Source organism: Capricornis sumatraensis, chromosome 4, assembly GCF_032405125.1.
Source record: "Capricornis sumatraensis isolate serow.1 chromosome 4, serow.2, whole genome shotgun sequence".
Classification (NCBI taxonomy): Eukaryota; Metazoa; Chordata; class Mammalia; order Artiodactyla; family Bovidae; genus Capricornis; species Capricornis sumatraensis.
In genome coordinates, this window is record NC_091072.1 from 128,440,841 (window position 1) to 128,468,520 (window position 27,680).

Genomic DNA, 27,680 nt, shown 5'->3' on the forward strand with positions numbered 1-27,680 from the left:
CTTCACTGTCCTTTGTATTGATATTTACATACTATGCATCATTCCAAGATCGAAGCCATTTTCTAATCTAAATTAGGAGATATTTTATCATTATTCCTTGAGGCAGGAATTGTTTGTTCATAGTATCTTGATGGTTCCTGGTAATAGTAAATGCTTGTTTAAATATCTATTGAATGAACTTACTCATGCAGTAATCATCATTGATATATCTTATTACTATGCACAATTATGTACTTTCATGTGTGTTAATTGTATCCCCATGCCATTATTATTATTACACATTAAATGTGGATCTTTTACTCAAGGTAGAATCTTAACTGAGTGATGTCTTCTAAATCATATCGCTGGAATAACTAGGAGAAGAATTTAGAACTCCTGGCTTTGGTTTCATTATTTGCACCAATAGGTTTCTTTTTGCCTCAAAATATACACATTTTCTGTTTGTGCTGCCTAGTTGTTGCCATGTCTTCAAAAAGCATTTGTCAAAACAAATGAACCAACTCCCCCACCCCCAGAACAGTGAGTAACTCCCCCCAGATTTGCATACTAGCTTTAACCCTCAGAAATTCAAAATAGGATAACAAACATTTTGATGACAAAATTTGCCTGGTAGGAGAAATGGCTCTCTTAAAAGCGATTTACATTATTTGATGTGTGCAAACTGCAAAGCAGGTACAGAATTAACACAGCAATTGTTCAGAGGCTGGAACTTTGTAACTATGGAGACGTTACCTCATAGTGTTCTAACAGGCAGGATCAGCCAGATGTGAAAGTTGTGATCATAAAGGTAGCTTTGCTGGGTTACCGCCCTGTCTCTTGAGCTGCCTCCGGTGAGGGTTGCACACCTTCGTCTTGATTTGTTTAACATTCTTAGCCAGTATCAGTACTGGCTATGTCGGTACTTACACATTCACATTAGAATCTGGCATCAGCTTGGTGAAGAAATCATGATGTCTGGAGAGTGCTTTAAGGTAGTTAGATTAACAAGTGAGATCACTTGAAAAAGAAAATCTGCCTTGAATCTCAGTTCTCTTCATTGTCTAATGCCATAATTTATTTTTCCAGAAAAGAAAAGATTCGTGTTTTCCAGCCAGTGCAAGAGACTCAGAAACTATTCAGGAAATGTCGGTGGTGCTGCAGAGTGGAGTCCATGAGACAGAAGATAAGATGGAGACTCGAGCACAGTAAGAAAGTCACAAATGAGTTTCAGAAGATGAGGATGGAGCATTTGACCTTTTTATTTCAAAACAGCTTATAAAATAGAACTAGAATCGAGTCTACAAATCCCTGAAAATTAATGATAACATACTCCAGTTTCCTCAACCACTGTTTTATAATGTTTAGTCCCTGAGTAATAAAAAAATTCACCTAGACAGATCTCCATCATATCAGACCTGGTAGAGTTTCCAAAACTCATATCTAAACATGTTAAAGTAATTGGCAAACAGTTTCTTTAAAACTACTTTACTAACAGAGAACTGCTGGAGAATTTTGGTTTAGGAAATGTCTAGGAGGATGTTAAAATTACAACTCTCTGTTTTTTACTACTAATGTAAATCATTTTATCACCTACAGCATCAGCATTTGTTTTCCAATGTTTTGTTAAAAAATGATCTTTAAGAAAAACAGCCATATGTTAATGCATATATACGGAACCTAGAAAGATGATACTGATGAATCTATTTGCAGGGTGGCAGTGGAGACACAGACATAGAGACCAGGCTTGTGGACACAGTGGGGGAGGAAGAGGGAGGGATGAATTGAAAGAGTAACATGGAAACACGTAGATTACCATATGTAAAACAGATAGACAGTGGGAATTTGCTGTATGACACTGGGAGCTCAAACCTGGTGCTCTGTGACAACCTAGAGAGCTGGGAGGGAGGGGACATATGTATATCTATGGCTGATTCATGATGATGTATGGCAGAAACTAACATAATATTGTAAAGCAATTATCCTCCAATTAAAAATGTTTCAGTTCAGTTCAGTCGCTCAGTTGTGTCTGACTCTTTGTGACCCCATGAATCACAGCACACCAGGCCTCCCTGTCCATCACCAGCTCCCGGAGTTCACTCAGACTCATGTCCATCGAGTCGGTGATGCCATCCAGCCATCTTACCCTCTGTCGTCCCCTTTTCCTCCTGCCCCCAATCCCTCGCAGCATCAGAGTCTTTTCCAATGAGTCAACTCTTTGCATGTGGTGGCCAAAGTATTGGAGTTTCAGCTTTAGCATCATTCCTTCCAAAGAACACCCAGGGCTGATCTCCTTTAGAACGGACTGGTTGGATCTCCTTGCAGTCCAAGGGACTCTCAAGAGTCTTCTCCAACACCACAGTTCAAAAGCATCAATTCTTTGGCGCTCAGCTTTCTTCACAGTCCAACTCTCGCATCCATACATGACCACTGGAAAAACCATAGCCTTGACTAAATGGATCTTTGTTGGCAAAGTAAGTCTCTGCTTTTCAATATGCTATCTAGGTTGGTCATAACTTTTCTTCCAAGGAGTAAGCGTCTTTTAATTTCATGGCTGCAGTCACCATCTGCAGTGATTTTGGAGCCCCCCAAAATAAGTCTGACACTGATTCCACTGTTTCCTCATCTATTTCCCATGAAGCGAAGGGACCAGAGGCCATGATCTTAGTTTTCTGAATGTTGAGCTTTAAGCCAACTTTTTCACTCTCCTCTTTCACTTTCATCAAGAGGCTTTTGAGTTCCTCTTCACTATCTGCCATAAGGGGGATGTCATCTGCATATCTGAGGTTATTGATATTTCTCCCAGCAATCTTGATTCCAGCTTATGCTTCTTCCAGCCCAGCGTTTCTCATGATGTACTCTGCATACAAGTTAAATAAGCAGGGTGACAATATATAGCCTTGACATACTCCTTTTCCTATTTGGAACCAGTCTGTTGTTCCACGTCCAGTTCTAACTGTTGCTTCCTGACCTGCATATAGGTTTCTCAAGAGGCAGGTCAGGTGGTCTGGTTAAATGATCTTTAATATTGAATATACACAATTTTTAAAGCCAATGTTACTTTGGACTTAGATGTCTTGTGTTTACTGATCAATTCAAGTCCATTTTTAAAATATTTGTTCTTAGAGGTCATCTGAGAAATATTAATAACTTGTCAATATGACCAATGCCGTGTTGAAATAACATTGAAATGCTGAAATTGAATATTTATAACTACCTCTGCTTTCGTGTTAACTAGTTACAGCGGAAGCAAAATACCAAGTAAGGGCTTGGAAATTCCACATGGGAAAGGGAAACCTAACCAAGCACCAGGAAGAAAGTCTCTCATCTTCCAAAAGGAGTCTAATAGGTCTGTGAGGGCAGTTTTCAAACAGTGGGCTGCCCCATGCTCATCTCTTCCTGAAATGTTTTAGCTTTTCCAACAGTGCATGCTTCCATTAGAAACTTCTTGTTCAGCTACAAAAATAAGAACACCCCTGTGGCCCTAGACCAGATTTCTTTGATCACAACATTTGCAAAAGCTCATTGGGAATCTTTCATGGAATTAAATTTACTTGGAAATGCAATTGTTTTACCAAAGGAAGAAAAAAAATCAGAGCTTATAAAATGAACATGCTGAAAAGATATAGTCAGTTGTCTGTAATGAAACCCAGATGTAAGGAACTTTGAAAGAGAAAGGTCCTTTTCCTGCTTATTCTAGACAGTGTCAGGGAAAAATTATGTCATATGATCTGTCTCATTTTAGACAGAGATTAAATGCTTGTGATTTGACAATAGACCTCTGTAGTCTCATTTTCATTACCACCCCTGTCATACTCAAGAGGGTGTCTTCATGGGTTAGAGCTTCTTTGACGAAAGCTGAGTGGCTGGGAAGCCAGTGGAATGGCATGTGCTGAAGCTTTTTAAGTACTGCACAGTAATAATGCAGGCTTTCCAGGGGTCACTGTGGTAAAGAACCCACCTGCCAATACAGGAGACACAAGAGACATGGGTTCGATCCCTGGGTTGGGAAGATCCCCTGGAGGAGGGCATGGCAACCCACTCCAGTATTCTTGCATAGACAATCTGGTGGACAGAGGAGCCTTGCAGGCTACAGTCCACAGGGTCGCACAGAGTCAGACATGACTAAAGCAACTTAGCATGCAGAGTAATAATGCAGCTGTCAATGCCATTTAATTCTTTTTTAAAGTTGCTTGAGACATCTGTGCCATGTGAGAGGGACACTCAGAGAAGTCTGATTTTGAGTAGAAATCTCTCCAGATATATAACATTTCTGATGAAGGAACTTACCAATTATAGAATAAAACAACTGTGACTACCTCTTGGTAAACAAAGAGATTGAGAGTAATACCAGAAAGACGGCAGATTAGGAAGTTTCAGGCCTTTGTTCCCTTACATAAAGATTTGGAAAAACAAAAACAAAACAGTACTGGCTCAAATAACATTATGGGAACTCTGGAAAATGAGATCAAAATAGAGATGGTGTGTAGAGGCAAAACACTTAGTTCATAACTTATAGACATGTGGCCCCCAGGAAGGCGGGGCTTAGGCTGGCCATGAATCTGGTTTTTCAGAGCTAAAGGATGGGACTCCAGGACCTTGCATTAAAAACACACAGGGTCACAGGCACATGGATTGCTTTGAGGTTACTGAGAAGAGCCTCAATATGAGTCATAAAATGCAGTTGTCATAAGCCTTTTCATGAGCTACTCCATGAAAATATTATTTTACTCATAAAATATCTGTATTGTGGTTTAGGGACTTTGTTTAAATCAATGCATACTATACTTTTATATTTATAAAAAAACTCTTTATTCATAGTAAGATTTACTTACAAAAATAATGCCTGAAGAGTAAGTCTTTCTTCTCTCTTTTGTGCTATTCCCTTCAGCATCCACACACACACATACACAAATACACACACACGTACACATGTGAGCTGTATTTGTAGTTATTAATTTGTAGCATGTATTTGAAAGCATACATTAACTGTAGATTCTTTATAAATGCAAGACAATTAAACAACAAGGGAAATTAAAGGGAAAAGGTATAGTAAACAATGATATATTAAACAGAAGTGATAATCATGTTTTTTCATGTTAATGGAAAGGGGAGATATAATACGTGATGAAAGTGGGATGGGTGAATTTAATTCAGATGACCATTATATCTACTGCTGTGGGCAAGAATCCCTTAGAAGTAATGGAGTAGCCCTCATAGTCAACAAAAGAGTCCAAAATCCAGTACTCGGGTGCAGTTACAAAAATGGCAGAATGATCTCTGTTCATTTCCAAGGCAAATCATTCCATATCGCAGTAATCCAAGTCTATGCCCCAACCACTAGTGCCAAAGAAGCTGAAGTTGAACAGTTCTATGATGACCTACAAGACCTACTAGAACTAACATCAAAAAAAGATGTCCTTTTCATCAAAGGGGACTGGAATGCAAAAGTAGGAAGTCAAGAGATACCTGGAAAATAGGCAAGTTTGGCACTGGAGTACAAAATAAGCAGGGCAAAGGCTAACAGTTTTGCCAAGAGAATGCACTGGCATAGTAAACACCCTCTTCCAACAACACAAGAGACAACTCTACACATGGACATCACCAGATGGTTAATACCAATTGTAGCTGAAGATGGAGAAGCTCTCTACAGTCAGCAAAAATAAAAGACCGGGAGTTGACTGTGGCTCAGATCATGAACCCTTTATTGCCAAATTCAGAATTAAATTGAAGAAAGTAGGGAAAGCCACTAGACCATTCAGGTATGACCTAAATCAAATCCCTTACAATTATACAGTGGAAGTGAGAAATAGGTACAAGGATTAGATCTGATAGAGTGCCTGAAGAACTATGGATGGAGGTTTATGACATTGTACAGGAGGCAGTGATCAAGACCATCCCCAAGAAAAAAAAATGCAAAAGGGCAAAATGGTAGTATGAGGAAGTCTTACAAATAGCTGAGAAAAGAAGAGAAGCGAAAGGCAAAGGTGAAAAGGAAAGATATACTCATCTGAATGCAGAGTTCCAAAGAATAGCAAGGAGAGATAAGAAAGCCTTCAATTAAAATAAATAAATTTAAATTAAAAAAATAAAACAAGACACAAAGAGCATTAAAAAAAGAAAAAGAAAGCCTTCCTCAGTGATCAATGCAAAGAAACAGAGAAAAACAATAGAATGGGAAAGACTGGAGATATTTTCAAGAAAATTAGAGATATCAAAGAACATTTCATGCAAGTTGGGCACAATAAAGGACAGAAATGGTGTGGACCTAACAGAAACAGAAGAGATTAAGAAGCGGTGGTAGGAATACACAGAAGAACTATACAAGAAAGATCTTCATGACCCAGATAACCACTGTGGTGTGATCACTCACCTAGAGCCAGACATCCTGGAGTCCAAAGTCATGTGGCTCTTAGAAAACATCACTACAACCAAAGCTAGTGGAGGTAACGGAATTTCAGCTGAGCTGTTTCTAGTTCTAAAAGATGATGCTGTTAAAGTGCTGCACTCAATATGCAAGCAAATTTGGAAAATGCAGCAGTGGCCACAGGACTGGAAAAGATCTGTTTTCATTCCAATCCCAAAGAAAAGCAATGCCAAAGAATGCTCAAACTACCACACAATTGCACTCATCTCACATGCTAGGAAAGTAATGCTCAAATGTCTCCAAACAAGGCTTCAACAGTATGTGAACTGAGAAATTCCAGATGTTCAAGCTAGATTTAGAAAAGACAGAGGAACCAGAGATCAAATTGCCAACATCCATTAGATCATCAAAAAAGCAAGAGAGTTCCAGAAAAACATCTACTTCTGCTTTATTGGCTATGCCAAAGCCTTTGACTGTGTGGATCACACAAACTGAAAATTCTTCAAGAGATGGGACTACCGTACCACCTTGCCTGTCTGCTGAGAAATCTGTATGCAGGTCAAGAAGCAACAGTTAGAACCAGACATGGAACAACGGACTGGTTCCACATTTGGAAAGGAGTATGTCAAGGCTCTATATTGTCATCTTGCTTATTTAACTTATATGCAGAGTATATCATGCAAAATGCTGGGCTGGATAAAGTCCTCCTGACTACAATCTTTCCCAGCTTCAGGGTCTTTTCCAGTGAGTCAGTTCTTCCCATCAGTTGGCCAATATTGGAGCTTCTGGAATCAAGTTGGAAACAAGGTTGCCAGGAGAAATATCAAAACCTCAGATATGCACATGACACCACCCTTATAGCAGAAAGCAAAGAGGAACTAAAGAGCCTCTTGATGAAAGTGAAAGAGGAGAGTGAAAAAATTGGCTTAAAACTCAACGTTCAAAAACCTAAGATCAAGGCATCTGTTCCCATCACTTCATGGCAAATAGATGGGGAAACAGTGGAAACAGTGACAGATTGATTTTGAGGGGGCTCCAAAATCACTGCAGATGGTGACTACAGCCATGAAATTAAAAGATGCTTACTCCATGGAAGAAAAGCTATGACCAACCTAGACAGCATATGAAAAAGCAGAGACATTACTTTACCAACAAAGGTCCGTCTAGTCAAGGTTATGGTTTTTCCAATGGTCATGTATGGATGTGACAGTTGGACTATAAAGAAAGCTGAGCACAGAAGAATTGATGCTTTTGAACTGTGGTGTTGGAGAAGACTCTTGAGAGTCCCTTGGACTGCAAGGAGATCCAACCAGTCCATTCTGAAGGAAATCAGTCCTGAATATTCATTGGAAAGACTGAAGCTGAAGCAGAAGCTCCAATATTGGCCACCTGATGGGAAGAACTGACTCACTGGAAAATACCCTGATGCTGGGAAAGATTGTAGTCAGGAGGAGAAGAGGACGACAGAAGATAAGGTACTTGGATGGCCTCAATGACTTGATGGACATGAGTTTGAGTAAGCTCTAGGAGTTGGTGATAGGGAAGCCTGGCATTCTTCAGTCCCTGGGGTGGCAAAGAGTCGGACAGGACTGAGCGACTTAACTGAACTGAAAAGTGGGATATAAATGGTTTATAGAGTCTCAATTTTGAGTGAAAAGTCCTGGAAGGAAAAAATATTGAATCAGTACATTGTACATCTGAAACTAATATAATATTGGAAATCAATTGTATTTCAATTTAAACATTCTTAATAAAAATAAGAAGCCTGGAAGGAAATGGTAAAAATTTTAGTTGGTGGGATTGTAATAATTTTTATTTTCTTCTTTCAGGTTTTACACTTTTGTAAAGCTATCTGAAATAGGAGTTTATTGATTTTTAAATAGAAAAAAGAAAAGCTTGACTTGATACTGAAGTGTTTTATTCAGATTGTTAAAATTAAAAATATAAGATACTCTTCTTTAGATGCATAATACCTTTGAAAAGCAAAAACTGGAGTAATAGTAACAGTGAATGCTTCTTGTGTTCATAGTCTATCATTTTGACCATCTCACTTTGTTATACTCATTTTTGTACGCAGAACAGAAGACTCACGGGACGACTTCCCAAAGAAACTGCCATCTTTAGTGCATTTCTTTCCATCGTCGACAGATTCAGATAGCACGACACTGCCGTGTTCACGGTCTTTCTCTGATGAAATCCCTCTCAGTTACTGTCTGTCTAGCCCTCAAGTTAGTGGAGCAACTATATCGACAATTGGACCAAAGCCTCTTCAACCTGCTCTAGGGACCCATTCCAACTCAGAAAACAGCTTGGGTAAGCAAAATGCAAACTTTTTAAGAGTGTTTTTAAAGCATATAGTTTGAGTCATTATATGCCTCGAAGTCAAAATGACGTTTTATTATTTGTCTTCAGTTCAGTAGATCAGTCACGTCCGACTCTTTGAGACCTGATGGACTGCAGCATGCCAGGCCTCCCTGTCCATCACCAACTCCCAGAGCTTACTCAAACTCATGTCCATCAAGTCAGTGATGCCATCCAGCCATCTCATCCTCTGTCGTCCCCTTCTCCTCCTGCCTTCAATCTTTCCAGCATCAGAGTCTTTTTAATGAGTCAGTTCTTTGCATCAGGTGGCCAAAGGATTGGAGTTTCAGCTTCAGCATCAGTCCTTCCAAAGAACACCCAGGACTGATCACCTTTAGGATGGACTGGTTGGATCTCCTTGCTGTCCAAGGGACTCTCAAGAGTCTTCTCCAACACCAAAGTTCAAAAGCATCAATTCTTTGGCACTCAGCTTTCTTTATAGTCCAACTCTCACATCCATACTACTACTGGAAAAACCTTAGCTTTGACTAGACGGACATTTGTTGGCAAAGTAATGTCTCTGCTTTTTAATATGTTGTCTAGGTTGGTCATAGCTTTTCTTCCAATGAGTAAGCATCTTTTAATTTCATGGCTGCAGTCACCATCTGCAGTGATTTTGGAGCCCCCCCAAAATCAAATCTGTTACTGTTTCCACTCTTTCTCCAACTATTTGCCATGAAGTGATGGGACCAGATGCCATGATCTTAGTTTTCTGAATGTTGGGCTTTAAGCCAACTTTTTCACTCTTATCTTTCACTTTCATCAAGAGGCTTTTTAGTTCCTCCTCACTTTCTGCCATAAGGGTGGTGTCATCTGCATATCTGAGATTCTTGATATTTCTCCCAGCAATCTTGATTTCAGCTTGTGCTTCCTCCAGCCCAGTGTTTCTCATGATGTACTCTGCATATAAGTTAAAGAAGCAGGGTGACAATATATAGCCTTGACGTACTCTTTTTCCTATATGGAACCAGTCTGTTGTTCCATGTCCAGTTCTAACTGTTCCTTCCTGACCTGCATACAGATTTCTCAAGAGGTAGGTCAGGTGGTCTGGTATTCCCATCTTTTTAAGAATTTTCCAGAGTGTCTCCAGTATACTAATTTCTTAATGCCATATGCAGAATAATTTAACTATATTCACCATTGATTCTAGCACTGGAAGTCATATTCAGGTCACATAAATATATGTGGTCAAACACATCGTCTCTATGATTAAAGTGTCTTATGTTGTCATAATGGTTCATGGGTTGACCAATTCGATTATCTAGAATTGCTGGATAACTGAAAGTTTTGTTGTATGGCATTAACTGCCTTTCCTTTGAATGCCACCAGAAAGATTAACAATATTGTCCATATTGTGCTATAGAACTATGGCTTACAGAAGGAAAGACAGCTAAGAGAACGAAGAAATACAAAGTGCATAATGAAATGGTGGAGAGAAAGGGAGAAACAATCATTTGGAAACAAGGAAAATGACAGTAATGTTTTGACAGTTGCCGCAATGCAGTCAGCAGTGTTCACACTATGAGGTGTATGTTCCTCACTGCGTTTGAGGAACTTTGAGTTTTCAGCATTTAATGAAAAGACTACTGTCTTTGGAAACCGAAAACCTTGGTTCAAACCTACAACATGAAACATTTGGAATTAAATTAGTTCATTCCCACTCGAATGAGAATTTGCTTTAATTTTTACGTGAGACATTAGTTTAGATATTTGGTAACTCTGAGTCTCATTTTCCATAACCACAAAATGCAGGTTAAAATATCAACTTCGAGGGCTATTTTAAGTATTAAATGAGATATTTATGAAAATCACCTAGCGCATAATAAATGTGCTCAGTAAAGTTAGTTGTGAATCTGAACGTATCTGTACCTTCTCATAGAATAGGCTAAATTTGAGGTTTGCATTACTTCAACTAACAAATTTCAAAATTGTTAGCACAAATACACTCATGACTACTTGATGTCTTCATTTTCCCCTACCATTCTATGCACATCTACAACCTCTATATTTCACTTTGTTCGTGATATCTTCTTAAGATTTTGACACAGTGTCATACAAGATTTTGACCTTCTGCCATTATTGCTGTATTCCCTGTGCTTCAGTGTTTGTATGCCTATTTTTCAAAGCAGCCTCCTAAGTTCACACTGACCTTGAGCAATGACCAGTATCTCTATGCTTAAGAGTAAAAATACACATTTTATATCTAAGGAGGTAATATTTCTCATCCTTTGGCACTGTATCATTGTGTATGTTCTCTATTTGGGTTGAACTGCAGCAGCTCTTAGTATGAAGGGAAAAATAAATATATTGGTTTCCCCTTGCAAGGTGAGAGTGGTGCTGGGATAGAGTCTTTTCCTTCAGTTACTGTAGATCCTGACTCTGAAGATGGGTATCTGAGTTCTCCAAGACTTGTTTTGCATTTGGTCCATTTCATTTCTAGATGAGATGATAATTGGAACCCAAGATCCATGTGTCTTCTTCCCTTTCAGAGTACAAAGATTTTCATCCCTCAAGATGAGCTGTTAACAATGCTAAATAGTCTCTGTCTTCAAAGGAATTTAAAAATTTAGCAAATACTCACTTGAATAGGAATGAATTAATTTAATTCCAAGTATTTCTTCTAAACAAAATCCCCTAAGGAATCCTCTTTAGGAACTATGTGTTTTTATTTTTTTCATATCTAGCCTTGCTTTGGTTTTGTTAAAGACACAAGAAGATAAAGCACACTCTGCTGCTGCTGCTAAGTCACTTCAGTCGTGTTCGATTCTGTGTGACCCCATAGACAGCAGCCCACCAGGCTCCCCCATCCCTGGGATTCTCCAGGCAAGAACAATGGAGTGGGCTGCCATTTCCTTCTCCACACCCTAGATTGTCTTAATCCTTCGATGATTTTGGACCCAGGGTCATGTCAGCCAAAGTCCCTGTGCTACAACAATCTCTATCAGTTATTGAGTACCTGCTAAATGCTAGACACGCATCTATATTATCTGCAATCCTCACACTGCCTCACACAAGGTAGTATTATCCTTATTTTATTTTCAAGAAAACTGAGAATTAGAAGGTTTAAATTATTTTATTTAAATCAGTAAGTAACAAAGCTGGGATACAAGTGTGTCTAAATCCAAGACACAGTGCTCTATTTCATCATGATGTCTCTCTGTAATGTTTCTCTCTGCAGATACACAATTAGATTTATCCAGCATGATTCCTTCTATGCAAAATAATGAAACCCATTTTATGTTTGAATCTTAGTATTAAGAATTTTAAAAGAGTAAATTTCCAAGAGGGCATTAGAATCTGATTAAGTATTACTTTATCTTCCTAATACAATATTTCAGTTGATTAGAGGAAATTTAAGTCTGCCTGGCAAAACATACACCATTGGTAGGAAAGAACTCATTTGAGACTTTAATTTATGCATAGCAATTTGGGGAGAAGAGCTAATTATGAAATAGAATAAACTGTACATATCCAAATTTGAGAGACTCGAATGTTTTATCTACTCAAAAACTTACATTGCTTCTACTACAACTTACTTAAATTATAATTATGCTGGTAATTGAGAGTTTTAAGATAACTGAAATAATCTCTAAGAACTGAGTGTCCCTAAAAATAATCACTTACTGGTTATTTTACAGACTTTGGTTTAAAGTTTCTAACTATCCTCACTGAGTTTGACTGTGACAGTAAAGTATATAAAGAACGTTGTTTCGTATGGAAGTGAGGAATAAAGATAGTAGCTTTGGGTCCTTTTACTCTTTTATATACTTCTCTATATTTGGTTTCTTTGAAAGGACTCAACATCATCAAAATTCCAAAGAAACACTCTATTCCAGTCCTTGCTGGTGAGCCAACTGTGACTGGGGAAGGGGAAGATTATTTCCTGTCTCTGTTTGGTGATACAAGGAAACTTGTGCGTTCATTCCACGAGAAAAGTTGGAAGCACTTCTCTATGATTCTTGAAGAAGTGGGCCAATCTAGATCCAGGTATATACTCTATTTGAACTATTTATGTCTTCTATTGGAGTAAGAGTAATAAATTAGTAGGAAATAAAGATCTAATCTGTTGTTAGATCCAAGGTCTCTTCTACGAACCCTAAGCAATCCATTAAAATATAACTATTTCATATTCTGGGCAATTAAAAGGGATAAATGCAACTTTCTAGGGAACCAAACAAGGAATGTTAATTCTTCTAAGATGCCAGAGAAAACAGCACTACATAAGTCTTACCAATAAAGTTAACTCTATATAAGAACCTTTTTATTATTGGCAAAGCATTCAGATGGATTTAGAATCATTTTTTCATCTGCTTTGAGTTCAAGACAGAGGGAGAAAGGTGGACCTATAACTCACTTACAAAAATATCCATTTTTATGGTTGTTAGTATCTACAGGAAAAAGAATTGGTCAGAAAGAAAGTTGATGTTAGAATCAAAATAAAATGACTTGTTTATGCATTTACTTCACCCTGCTTTTCTTGTTGCGTGAGCAACAGGTTAAATTGTGAATTTTTAGTAATAAACATATTTTTTAAAAAGCTTTTATAGAAGAATTGTTGGTTTAAACTGTTGTGCTGGTTTCAGGTGTCCATCACATTATTTGTGATGTGCCGTTAAAAATAATGTGATTTGTGATGGACATTATATCACATTATTTTTAAAGACAGCCATTCTGATAGGTATGAGGTAATTCCTCATTGTGGTTCTGATTTGCTTTTCTCTATTAATTAGGAGTGTTAAGCATCTTTTCATGTGACTGTGTGTCTTCTTTGAAGAAACATCTATTTAGATCTTTACCTATGTTGGATACATTTTTTTTATTATTAAGTGTATGAGCTGTTTGTGTACTTTGGATATTAACCCCTTGCCGGTTGCATCATATGAAAATATTTTCTCCTATTCCATAGATGTCTTTTCATTTTGTTGATAGTTTCCTTTGCCGTGCAAGAGCTTTTAAGTTTGATTGGGTTCCGGTTTTTAAACTTTCCTTTTCTTTTTGCCTTGGGAGATTGATCTAGGAAAATATTTCTACAATTTATGTTAAATTATGTTCTGCTTACGTTCTCTTCTAGGAGGAAATGGCAATCAGCTCCAATATTCTTGCTTGGAGAATCCCATGGACAGAGAAGCTTGACAGACTGTGGTCCATAGGGTTGCAAACAGTCAGACATTACTGAGCAACTGACCATGCATGCACAAAGCTACAGTAAACAAAATGGTGTGGTATTGGCACAAAACTAGACATAAGGATCAATATAACAGGATAGAAAGTTCAGAAACAAATCCACACACCTATTACCAATTAATATTATGACACAGGAAGTAAGAATATACAATGAAGAAAAGACATTTTTCAACAAGTGAATATTTTTTTACAAGTGAGTTATACATCCACTTTTCTCCCTCTCTTGAACTCAAGATAGGTGAAAAAAAAGATTCTAAATCCATCTGAGTGATGTGCTTGTAAGGTTATGGTCAAAATCCTTCAAGCTAGGCTTCAGCAGTATGTGAACTTTGAGATGTGCAAGCTGGGTTTAGAAAAGGCAGAGGAACCAGAGATCAAATTGCCAACATTCATTGGACCATAGAGAAAGCAAGGGAATTTTAGAAAAACATCTACTTCTGCTTCATTGACTACACTAAAGCCTTTGACTGTGTGGATCGCAACAAACTGTGGAAAATTCTTAAAGGGATGGGAATACAAGACCACCTTACCTGTCTCCTGAGAACCCTGTATGCTGGTCAAGAAGCAACAGTTAGAACTAGGCATGGAACAACAGACTAGTTCCAAATTGGGAAAAGAGTATGTCAAGGCTGTATATTGTCACTCTGTTTATTTAACTTATATGCATAGTACATTATGTGAAATGCTGGCTGGATGAATTATAAGCTGGCATCAAGATTTCTAGGGGAAATATCAGTAACCTCAGATATACAGATGATACCACTCTAATGGCAGAAAGTGTAGAGGAACTAAAGAACCTCTTGAAGAGGGTGAAGGAGGAGAGTGAAAAAGCTGGCTTGAAACTCAACATTAAAGAAACAAAGATTATGGCTTCTGGGCCCATCACTTCATGACAAATAGAAGGGAAAAGAAAAAATGGAACCAGTGACATTTTATTTTCTTGGGCTCCAAAATCGCTGGATGGTGACTACAGCCGTAAAATTAAAGGCTTACTCCTTGGAGGAAAGCTATGACAAGCCTAGACAATGTATTTAAAAGCAGAGACATCACTTTGCCGACAAAGTTCTGTCTAGTCAAAACTATGGTTTTTCCAGTAGCTAGGTACAGATGTGAGAGTTGGACCATAAAGAAAGCTGAGCCCTGAAGAACTGATGCTTTTGAATTCTGGTGCTGGAGAAGACTCTTGAGAGTCCCTTGGACCAAAAGGAGATCAAACCAGTCAATCCTAAAGGAAATCTGAATAGTCATTAGAGAGACTGATGCTGAAGCCACAGTTCCAATACTTTGCTCACCTGATGTGAAGAGCTGACTCATTGGAAAAGACCCTAATGCTAGGGAAAATTGAGAGTAGGAGGTGCGGCAGAGGATGAGATAGTTAGATAGCATCACTGACTCAATGGACATGAATTTGAGCAAACTCCAAGAGACAGCGGAGGATAGAGGAGCTTGGCATGCTGCAGTCCATGGCTTCACAAAGAGTCAGATATTACTTAGCAACTGAAGAACAAGAAGAAGGAGCTATATGGTGTCATATCATACATTTAGGTCTTCAAACAATTTTGAGTTTACTTTTGCATACGATGTGAGGAAATTTTCTAATTTCATTGATTACACCCAACTTTAGCTGTCCAGCTTTCCAAACATCACTTAAGAAATGGTATTTTCTCCATTGTATATTCTTACATCCTGTGTCATACATTAATTGATGTTAGGTGTGTGGGTTTATTTCTCGGTTCTCTATCCTGTTGCACTGATCCATATGTCTGTTTTTGTGCCAATACAACACTATTTTGATTACTGTAGCTTTGTGCATGCATACTCAGTTGCTCACTCAATTCCAGCTCTTTGCAACCCCATGGACTGTAGCCAGCCAGGTTCCTCTGGCCATGGGATTCTCTAGGCAAATATACTGGAGTGGGTTGCCATTTCCTCCTCCAACGGATCTTCCAGACCCAGGGATCAAACCCAGATCTCCTGCGTCTCCTGCACTGACAGACAGATTCTTTACCACTCTGCCTTCCGGGAAGCCCACTATAGCTTTGTAGTATAGCCCAAGACTGGAAGAGTAAAACTGCCAACTTTGTTCTTTTTCCTCAGGGTTGCTTTGGTAATTCTGGTTTTGGTTTCTTACTCTTGATTTGGCAGTTCCATATAAATTTTAGGATTATTTGTTCTAGTTCTGAAAAAAATGCCATGGGTAATTTGATAGAGATTGCATTAAATCTGTAGTTTGCTTTGTTTAGTGAAAGTGAAAAGAAAGTGAGGTCACTCAGTCATGTCCGACTTGTGACCCCGTGGACTGTAGCCCACCAGGTTCCTCTGTCCATGGGATTCTCCAGGCAAGAATACTGGAGTGGGTTGCCATTTCCTTCTCCAGGGGATCTTCCCAACCCAGAGATAGAACCCAGGTCTCCCACATTGCAGGCAGATGTTTAACCTCTGTGTGTTCTAGTTTTTAGCATAAAAATCTTTCACCTCCTTGGTTAAGTTTACTCCTAGGTATTTTATTCTTTTTGATGAGATTTGAGGGTCGTTTTTGAGGATTAGAAAAAAATTTCTATCTAATATTTCATTATTAGTGTATAAAAATGAAGAAATTTCTGTATATTAATCTTGCATCCTGCTACCTTGCTGAAATCATTTATGAGTTCTAATAGTTTTTATGTGAAGACTTCAGGGCTCTCCATATAGAGTATCACATCATCTGCAACTACTGACAGTTTTACCTTCTTCCTTTCCAATGTGGATATCTTTTATTTCTTTTTTTTTTTTCTGATTGCTATGGCTAGGACTTCCAATTCTATGTTGAATAGAAGTAGTGAGAGTTGGAATCCTTGTCTTGTTTCTGAATTTAGCAGGAAGGCTTTTAGCTTTTCACCATTGAGTATTATTTGGCTATGGGTAGCTTTAATTATGTTGAGATATGTTCCTTCTATGTCTTGTTTGGAGAAATATCAATTTAGATCATCCACCCATTTTTTTATTGGGTTTTTTGTTGTTATTATTAAGCAGTATAAATTGTTTGTAGCATCATTTGCAAATATTTTCTCCCAGTCTGTAGGTTGTCTTGATATTTTGTGATGATAATGTTCTATTTTACATTTTAATGCTTATCCTTTTACAGTTTATTATGGTTATAATCACTTTTACAATTTTTTCAATTTTTTAAAATCTACATACTAACTTATTTAAGTGATTTTCAATCCTTCTATATATTTGCCTTTCCTATCGTGATTTTTTTTTCCTTTCCCATAGATTATTCTTTCTTTTCTATTTAGAGAAGAGCTTTCAGTATCTATTTTAGGGTAGGTTTGTTGTTGTTCAGTCGCTAAGTCTTGTCTGATTCTTTGTGACTCTGTGGACTGCACCACCTTCACTATCTCCTAGAGTTTGTTCAAATGCATGTCCATTGTGTCGATTATGCCATCCAACCATCTCATCTTCTGTCACCCCCTTTTCCTCCTGCCCTCAATCTTTCCTGGCATCAGGGTCTTTTCCAATGATTTGGCGATTCACATCAGGTGGTCAAAGTATTGGCATCAGCTTCAGCATCAATCTTTCCAATGAATATTCAGGGTTGATTTCCTTTAGAATTGACTGGTTTGATCTCCTTGCAGTCCAACACTCTCAAGAGTCTTCTCCAGCACCACAATTCAAAAGCATCAATTCTTTGGAGCTCAGCCTTCTTCACATTTGTACATGACTAGTGGAAAAACCATAGCTTTGACTATATGGACCTTTGTTAGCAAAGTGATGTCTCTGCTTTTTAATATGCTGTCCAGGTATGTCATAGCTTTCCTTCCAAGGGGCAAGAGTCTTTTAATTTCATGGCTGCGGTCACTGCCTGCAGTGATTTGGAGTCCAGGAAAATAAAATCTGTCACTATTTCCATTTTTTTCCCCATCAATTTGCCATGAAGTTATGAGATCAGATGCCATGATCTTAGTTTTTTTGAATGGTGGCTTTCAAGCCAGCTTTTTCACTCTCCCCTTTCACCCTCATTAAGAGACTCTAGTTTCTCTTCACTTTCTGCCATTAGAGTGGTATCATCTGCATATCTGAGGTTATTGATATTTCTCCCAGCAACCTTGATTCCAGCTTGTGGTTCATCCAGCCTGGCATTTTGCATGATATACTCTGCATATAAGTTAAATAAGCAGGATGACAATATAAAGCCTTGGCATACTCCTTTCCTAATTTTGAACCAGTGCTGAATTCTTTTTGCTTGTCTGAGAAATTTTTTGTCTCTCTTTCTGTTCTAAATGATAATCTTGCTGGGCAGAGTATCCTGGATTTTTAGTTTTTCTCCTTTCAGGACTTTGAATATAGCATGCCACTCCTTTCTGGTCTGTAAACTTTCTGCAGAGAAACTGGCTGATAGCCGTTTAGGAGTTCCCTTGTGAACTGACTTTTTGTTTTTCTCTTGCTACTTTTAGAATCCTCTCTTTACTGTTAACTTTTGTCATTTTAATTATGACATGTCTTGATGTGGGTCTGTTTGGTTTCACCTTGTTTGGGACTCTCTGTGCTTCCTGTGCCTGGAGATCTTCTTGCTTTAAGTTTGGGAAGTTTTCAGCCAAAATTTCTTCAAATACCTTTTGGATTCCCTTGTCTCTCTCTCCTGCCTCTGGAACCCCTCTTATGTATAGGTTCACATGTTTTATTTTATATTATCCAATAGATCTGTTGCTTTCTTTTCTTCTTCTTCTTCTTTTTTTTTTTTTTTTTTTTTGGTTTTCTGTCTGCTGTTCTGATTGGTTGATTTCCATTATTCTACTTTTCAGATCACTTATTTGTTCTTCTGTGTTATCTAATTCGCTACTCATTGCTTCTAGATTGGTTTTTATCTCAGCAATTGAATTCTCTATTTTTGATTAGTTCATCATCATTTCTAATTTCTTATTTCTGTGATCTGCATTTCTATCAATAATCTTTCTTAGCTCACCATTTTATTATCACCTTTTCTGAACTTGGGAGTCTAGTAGACTGGTGAACTCTGTTTCATTATTCTTGCAGAGATTTCCCTTGTTCTTTTAACCAGAATTAACTCTTCTTCCTTTTCATTTCACTCAACTTTCTCTACCTCTATGAATTCAGGAAAAATAGTTATCTAATGTAGTCTTGAAGAGGTGTTTTTATGTGGAATATTCCTGTGTAGACTGTGTCCAGTGTTCTTGGTGCGACAGCTGCTTTTGCTATGGACACCTGTGTATAGTTTCTAAGGGTATACTGGCCATTATCCCTGTGATAGGTGTGTAGTTGGTGTTACAGTGTCTAGAGTCTGTGCAGGTTGTGAAGCAGGGCTCTGCTCCGTGGCTGTTGCTGTACACCCTATCGTAAGCAAGGTGTACTCCTCAGAAGGAGCAGAAGCCCTGAGTGTCGGACTCTGTTGCCCTTAGGTATATTCCCTGCCCCAAAGGAGGTAATTGCTGCAGCGAATGAGGTCTGTGCAGTCACAGAGGACCTTTGAACCACCTGTGCAGGTGTCTGCAGTTCTGCTCAGAAGCAGCCCCAAGGTCATGTACCTTTCTTTGTTTTGTTTGTCCCAGATCTAGTGCATAGCTATGATGTGGAATTGCCTGGGGTTAGGGCTTGAGGTATCGTGGCTACTGAAGTTGAGGTGGTTCAGCTGCTGAGATCTGGGCTGCTTCTGTGGCATCTTCTTCCAGGACCTGTCTGCCCTAGATCTAGTGCTAAGCTGCAGTGTGGGATAGGCAGAGGCAGGGCACTCTCACTAGGAGAGCGCTGCATCCTCCTGACTGTGCTGACGGTGGCCACCACCACTCTATCCAGACCACACTTCAGGCTCTCCTTATTGTCTCTGCATAGTGAGACTGAGTTCTCTTCCAGGGCCTGTCTGCCCAAGATTCAGTGCCTACTGATGGCATCAAAATACTTGCTAGTTTCCATTTCTATGTCGTCTTTGTTCCTTGAGTATTTAGAAGTGCATTGTTTAGTTTCCAAATAATTTTACAGATTTTCCATTTCTAATGACTTTCCAGATAGCCTTTTAAAATTAATCAATCGTTATTATTATTGGCTGTGCTCCGTCTTCACTGGCGCACTCAGGCTTTCTCTAGTTGTGGTGAGTGGGGGATGCTCTTCGTTGTGGTGCAGAGGCTTCTCACTGTGGTAGCTACTCTTGTTGCAGCTCACCGGCTCTGGAGTGCAGGCTTAGCAGTTGTGGCACAATGGCCTAGTTGCCCTATGGCATGTGGACTATTCCCAGACCAGGGATCAAAGGATTCCCTACATTGGCAGACGGATTCTTAATCACTGGGTCACCAGGGAAATCCCAGATATCTTTTGTTATTGATCTCTAATTCAGTTTCGTACTGGTCAAAGAATAGAATTTGCATGACTTAAGTCATACAATTTTAAATGTATTGAGACTTACTTTTTAGCAAGATATTGTTTCTACCAGTAAACGTTCATTTTACAAAGAATGTATATTCTGATGTTGAGTGAAGTGTTTCATAAATATTGATCAGGTCAAATTGGTTGATGGTGCTTTTTGTCTTTTTTTTTGATGTTGTTGATTTTTATGTCCATCAGTTATTGAGAAAAAGGTGTTAACATTTCCAACTATAATTGTGGATTTGTTGATTTCTCTTTGCAGTTCTCTCAATTTTAGCTTCATGTATTTTGAAGCTCTGTTTTCAGGTGCATAAACATTTAGGATTGTTACTTCCTCTTGATGAACAGATGTCTATATCATTATGAAATAACCTTTATCCCTGGCATTATTCTTTGCTCAGAAATCTGTTATCAATGGCTATATCAATATAGCCATTCCAATACTGGTATTAACATGTTTTTTTTTTTTATCCTTTTAGTTTTAACCTATTTGTCTCTTTATATCTAATGTTATATTTTATAGGTAGCATGTAATAGGCTTGCTTTTTCACCTTCTGACAATCCCAGTCTTTTAATTTGGGCCTTTAAACTATTCATGTTTAAAGTAATTATTAATATGGTTGATAATGTCTTGTTATTTGTTATCATTTTTGATTTGCTGCAACTGTTCTGTGTTCTCTTTTTTTCTCTGTCTTCTTTGGAATTAATTATTATTATTAATTCCATTTTGTCTCCATTTTTGGCTGATTTTCTACAACTTTTATGTAGAAGTTCCTTCCAAGTTTATAGGATACATCGCAAGCCTATTGCAGAATACTTTCATGTTATCTTTTACCACTTCTCAAATAGTATAAGAGTCTTCAGTTCAGTTCAGTTCAGTTCAGTTGCTCAGTCGTGTCCGACTCTTTGCCACCCCATGAATCGCAGCACGCCAGGCCTCCCTGTCCATCACCAACTCCCGGAGTTCACTCAAACTCATGTCCATTGAGTCAGTGATGCCATCCAGCCATCTCATCCTCTGTCATCCCCTTCTCCTCCTGCCCATAATCCCTCCCAGCATCAGAGTCTTTTCCAATGAGTCAACTCTTCGCATGAGGTAGCCAAAATACTGGAGTTTCAGCTTTAGCATCGGTCTTCCCAATGAACACCCAGGACTGATCTCCTTTAGAATGGACTGATTGGATCTCCTTGGAGTCCAAGGGACTCTCAAAAGTCTTCTCCAACACCACAGCTCAAAAGCATCAATTCTTTTGTGCTCAGCCTTCTTCACAGTCCAACTCTCACATCCATACATGACCACTGGAAAAACCATGGCCTCGACTAGATGGACCTTTGTTGGCAAAGTAATGTCTCTGCTTTTCAATATGCCATCTAGGTTGGTCATAACTTTCCTTCCAAGGAGTAAGCATCTTTTAATTTCATGGCTGCAGTCACCATCTGCAGTGATTTTAGAGCCCCCAAAAATAAAGTCTGACACTGTTTCCACTGTTTCCCCATCTATTTGCCATGAAGTGATGGGATCAGATGCCATGATCTTCGTTTTATGCATGTTGAGCTTTAAGCCAACTTTTTCACTCTCCCCTTTCACTTTCATCAAGAGGCTTAGTTCCTCCACTTTCTGCCATAAGGGTGGTGTCATCTGCATATCTGAAGTTATTGATATTTCTCCCGGCAATCTTGATTCCAGCTTGTGCTTCTTCCAACCCAGTGTTTCTCACGATGTACTCTGCATAGAAGTTAAATAAGCAAGGTGACAATATACAGCCTTGACGTCCTCCTTTTCCTATTCAGAACCAGTCTGTTGTTCCATTTCCAGTTCTAACTGTTGTTTCCTGATCTGCATACAGGTTTCTCACGAGGCAGGTCAGGTGGTCTGGTATTCCCATCTGTTTCAGAATTTTCCAGTTCATTGTGATCCACACAGTCAAAGGCTTTGGCATAGTCAGTAAAGCAGAAATCGATGTTTTTCTGGAACTCTCTTGCTTTCTCCATGATGCAGCACATGTTGGCCATTTGATCTCTTAGGGTACTGTAATTTCATTTGTCTTCCCCCTAGTCACTGTGCTTTTGCTGTCATCTATTTTACTCCTACATATGCTGTAAATCCTTAAATCATCAAATCATTAAATGAAATTTAATGATAAGAAAAATATCTTATATATTTACCCTTATGTGTTTTCACTGCTTTCTTTGCTTTTTATTTCTTTTTATTTGTTTATTTGTCAGTTTTTAGGGAGGAGCTCTATAAATTGTATTCCCATCCATTATAATTATCCTAGTACCTGAAAAGAACTTCCTTTAATATTTTTTTATATTGTGAGTCTGCTCATGATGATTTCTTCTTTCAGTTTCTTTAAACAGTTTTTTTGAGATTCATTTCTATAAAAATGCATTATTTAAGATGTACAGCTTGATTTTTTTATCTTTGGGGTTTTTTTAATTGAGATATAATTGACAAATAGCATTGTGTAAACTTACACAATGTTGACTTGATACCCATATGTATTGTGAAATAGTTATCATAATAAGGTTCATTAACACATCCCTCACACAATTACTTTTTTTCCTGGTGAGAACATTTTTTTTTTTTTAAGATCCACTGTCTTCAAGTATATAGCAATATATTTTTAACTGTAGTCACCATGCTATACATAAGATTCCCAGAACTTATTCATCTTGTAACCAGAAGTTTGGATCCCATAACCAATATCACCTCCATTTTCCTTACCATCTATTCCCTGGCAAACACTGGTCTAATTTCTGTTTCTATGAGTTCACTTTTTTAAAACTATACATATAAGTGAGATTATACAGTGTTTGTCCTTCTCTGATTTATTTCACTAAGCATAAATGTGATTAATATCCATCTGTGTTATTATAAATGGCAGGTTGTCCTTTTTATTATAGCTGAATAATACTCCCTTATAGATATAGATATGGATTTCCCAGATGGGTCAAGTGGTAAAGAATCTACCTGCCAATGTGTGATATGCAAGAGATGTGGGTTTGATCCCTGGGTCGTGAAGATCAACCCCCTGGAGGAGGAAATGGCAACCTATTCCAGTATTCTTGCCTGGAAAATCTTATAGACAGAAGAGGCTGGTCGGCTACAGTCCATGGGATCACAAAGAGTCAGACACGACTGAGCAACTGAGCATATATATAGATGTGTGTGTGTATATATATAGAGAGAGAGAGAAAGGAGAAGTTGCTCAGTCGTGTCCGACTCTTTGTGACCCCATGGATGGTAGCCTACCAGGCTCCTCCATCCATAGAATTTTCCAGGCAAGAGTACTGGAGTGGGTTGCCATTTCCTTCTCCAGGGGATCTTCCCGACCCAGAGATCAAACCTGGTCTTCCACGTTGCAGGCAGACACTTTACCATCTGAGCTACCAGAGAATCCCTAAATAAAGATATAGTGAAAGTGAAAGTCACACAGTTGCATCCGACTCTTTGCGACCCCATGGACTGTCCATGGAATTCTCCAGGCCAGAATACTGGAGTGGATAGCCGGTCCCTTCTCCAGGGGATCATCCTCACAACCCAAGGATTGAACCCAGGTCTCCTGCTTGGCCATCTGAGCCACTAGGGAAGTCCTATATATAGAGAGAGAGACAGAGGCAGAGACAGAGACAGAGAGACAGAGAGAGACACACATACAAACAATTGACCCTTGAACAACACAGATTTGAACTGCATGGGTTCACTTATAGGTGGGTTTTTTTCAATTAATACTCCATTACTACATGATTTGTGGTTGGTTGAATCTAGGGATGTGAAATCACAGATATGCAGACTTGACTGAAAAGTTATATGCTGACTTTCCACTGAATGGGGGGTCAACATCCCTAACTCCTGCACTGTTCATGATCAACTGCGTTTATAAAACATATACCATATTCACTTTATCCATTCATCTGTCTATGGACAATTAGTTTGTTACTGTGCCTTAGCTGTTTGTGAATAATGCTGTAATGAACATGATGGTGCAGATAACTCAGCAAGTGGTCATTTTATTTCCTTCAAATAAATACCTAAAGGTGAGATTACTGGATCATATGGTAGTTCTAGTTTTCATTTTTTGAAGAACCTCCATAGTGCTTTCATATCTTTGCATCAATTTACATTCCCACCAACAGAGCACAAGGTTCCCTTTTCTCTACATCTTTGTCAACACTTATTATTTGTTGTCTCTTTGATAACAGCCATTCTTACAGGTATGAAGTGCTATCTCTTTGTGATTTTAATTTGTGTTTCCCTGACGATTAGTGATGTTGAGCACATTTTCATGTACCTGTTAACCATTCATACATCTACTTTGGAAAAATGTCTATTCAGGTCTTTTTCACTTTTTTAATTGGATTATTTCATTTTTTGCTATTGAGTTGTGTGAATTCTTTATGTAGTTTCAATATTAACCCCTTATCACACATATAATTTGCAAATATTTTTCCCATTTTGTAGGTTGCCTTTTCATTTTGTTGATTGTTTCCTTTGCTATACAGAAGCTTTTTAGTTTGAGATAATCCTCAGATTCAGTTCAGTCGCTCAGTCATATCCAACTCTTTGTGACCCGATAGACTGCAGCACACTAGGCCTCCCTGTCCATCACCAACTCCTGGAGCCTACTCAAACTCATGTCCATTGTGTCGGTGATGCCATCCAACCATCTCATCCTTTGTTGTCCCCTTCTCCTTCTGCCTTCAATCCTTCCCAGCATTAGGGTCTTTTCAAGTGAGTCAGTTCTTTGCATCAGGTGGCCAAAGTATTGGAGTTTCAGCTTCAGCATCAGTCCTTTCAATGAATATTCAGGATTGATTTCCTTTAGGATGCACTGATTGGATCTCCTTTCAGTCCAAGTGATTCTCAAGAGTCTTCTCCAACACCACTGTTCAAAAGCATCAATTCTTCAGCACTCAGCTTTCTTTATAGTTCAACTCTTACATCCAAACATGACTACTGGAAAAACCATAGCCTTGATTAGATGGACCTTTGTTGGCAAAGTAATGTCTCTGCTTTTTAATGTGTCATCTATGTTGGTCATAGCTTTTCTTCCACAGAGCATGTGTTTTTTAATTTCATGGCTGCAGTCACAATCATCTGCAGTGATTTTGGAGCCCAAAATAATAAAGTCTGTTACCATTTCCACTGTTTCCCCATCTATTTCCCATGAAGTGATGGGACCAGATGCTATGATCTTCGTTTTCTGAATGTTGAGCTTTAGGCCAGCTTTTTCGCTCTCCTCTTTCACTTTCATCAAGAGGCTCCTTAGCTCCTCTTCACTTTCTGCCGTAAGGGTGGGGTCATCTGCATGTCTGAGGTTATTTGTATTTCTCCCAGCAGTCTTCTTTTCTATAATTGCTTTTGTTGCCTGTGCTTTGGTGTCTTACCTAAGACAGCAAAGAATGTCGGAGTTCTTGACAATAAGAAATTATTGTAAGACTGATGTCAAGAAGGTTTTCCCCTACGTTTTCTTATAGAAGTTTTATGATTTCAAGTCTTATTAAGTCTTTAACCCATTTTTAGTTGACTTTTATGTATATTGTGGGGTAGAGGTGCAGTTTATTCTTTTGCATGTGGCTATCCACTTTCCAGCATTTTGTGAAGAGACTATCCTTGCTTTTGGGCCTCTTGTTGAAGAGCAGTTGACCATAAATATATGGGTTCCTTTCTGGGTTCTCTGTTCTGTTCCACTGGTCTATTTGTCTTTCTTTATTCTAGTACCATATTGTTTTAGTTACTTAAGCTTTATATAAATAAATATAAATTATATAAAAATAATATAAATTATAATATAAATTATATAAATATAATTTGAAGTCAAGAAGTGTGATATCTCCAGCTTTGTCCTTGGTCAAGAATGCTTTGGTTATTTAGGGTCTTTTGTAGTTTCACAAAAATTTTAGGATTGTTTTTTACAGCTTTTGTTTAAAAATGTCATTGATATTTTGATAGGGACTGCATTGATTTGGTTAGTATGAGCACTTTGACATTACTTTTTCCAATCCATGAACATGGAAGAATATTTTTTCCATTTTCTTGTGTCTTTTTAAATTTCCTTCATCGGTGTTTTATGGTTTTCAGTATATAAGTCTTTCATTTTTTTGTTAACTTAATACCTAAGTATTTTGTTCTCTCATTGCTAAGGTATATGAGATTTTTAAAATTAATTAATTAATTTTAATTGGAGGCTAATTATTTTACAATATTGTAGTAGTTTTTGCCACACATTGACATGAATCAGCCATGGGTGTACATGTGTCCCCCATCCTGAACCCCCCTCCCACCTCCCTCCCCATCCCATCCCTCAGGGTCATCCCAGTGCACCAGCCCTGAGCACCGTCTCATGCATAGAACCTGGACTGGCGATCTTTTTCACATATGGTAATATACATGTTTCAATGCTATTCTCTCAAATCATCCCACCCTCACCTTCTCCCATGGAGTTCAGAAGTCTGTTCTTTACATATGTATCTCTTTCACAGTCTCACATATAGGGTCATCATCACCATCTTTCTAAATTCCATATATATGCATTGATATACTGTACTGGTGTTTTTCTTTCAGACTTACTTCACTCTGTATAATAGGCTCCAGTTTCATCCACCTCATTAGAATTGATTCAAATGTATTCTTTTTAATAGCTGAGTAATATTCCATTGTGTATATGTACCACAGCTTTCCTATCCATTTGTCTGCCGATGGACATCTAGGTTGCTTCCATGTCCTGGCTATTGTAAACAGTGCTGCGATGAACACTAGGGTACACGTGTCTCTTTCAATTCTGGTTTCCTTGGTGTGTATGTCCAGCAGTGGGATTGCTGGGTCATATGACAGTTCTATTTCCAGTTTTTTAAGGAATCTCCACACTGTTTTCCATAGTGGCTGTACTAGTTTGCAGTCACACTAGTGTAAGTGGGTTCCCTTTTCTCCAAATCTTCTCCAGCATTTATTGTTTGTAGACGTTTTTTGATAGCAACTATTCTGACCAGTGTGAGATGGTGGCTCACTGTGGTTTTGATTTGCATTTCTCTGATAATGAGTGGTGTTGAGCATCTTTTCAATGTTTGTTAGCCATCTGCATGTCTTCTTTGGAGAAATGTCTGTTTAGGTCTTTGGTCCAAGTAAATGGAATTGTTTTCTTAATTTCCCTTTTGGTTAGTTAGTGTCCAGAATCATCACTGATTTTTGTATGTTGATTTTTGTATCCTACAAATTTAATGAATTTGTTTTGTGATGTTCTTAGGCTTTTTTACTTATAAAATCTCTGCAAACAGAGATGATTTACGTTTTCCTTTCTGATCTGACACTTTTTTTTTTCTTGCCTGAATGCTTTGGGTAAGACTCCCAGTGCTATTAAATAGCACTTGGATGTCCTCGCCTTGTTCTGGAGCTTAAAGGAAGTTTTACCTCACTGATTGTGTTAGCTGAGGT

The 27,680-nt window shown here is 38.3% G+C and overlaps 1 protein-coding gene across 1 annotated transcript in view; it reads left to right on the plus strand.

Moving 5' to 3' along the window:
• The first annotated feature begins 892 nt into the window (after positions 1-892).
• LMNTD1 (lamin tail domain containing 1) overlaps positions 893-27,680 on the plus strand; it is a 103,853-nt gene continuing 77,065 nt past the window's right edge. Inside the window, exons 1-4 of the mRNA XM_068971497.1 lie at positions 893-898; positions 1,066-1,184; positions 8,421-8,656; positions 12,499-12,691. Of these exons, the coding sequence (XP_068827598.1) occupies positions 893-898; positions 1,066-1,184; positions 8,421-8,656; positions 12,499-12,691 (554 nt within the window). The remainder of the gene's footprint in view (positions 899-1,065; positions 1,185-8,420; positions 8,657-12,498; positions 12,692-27,680) is intronic.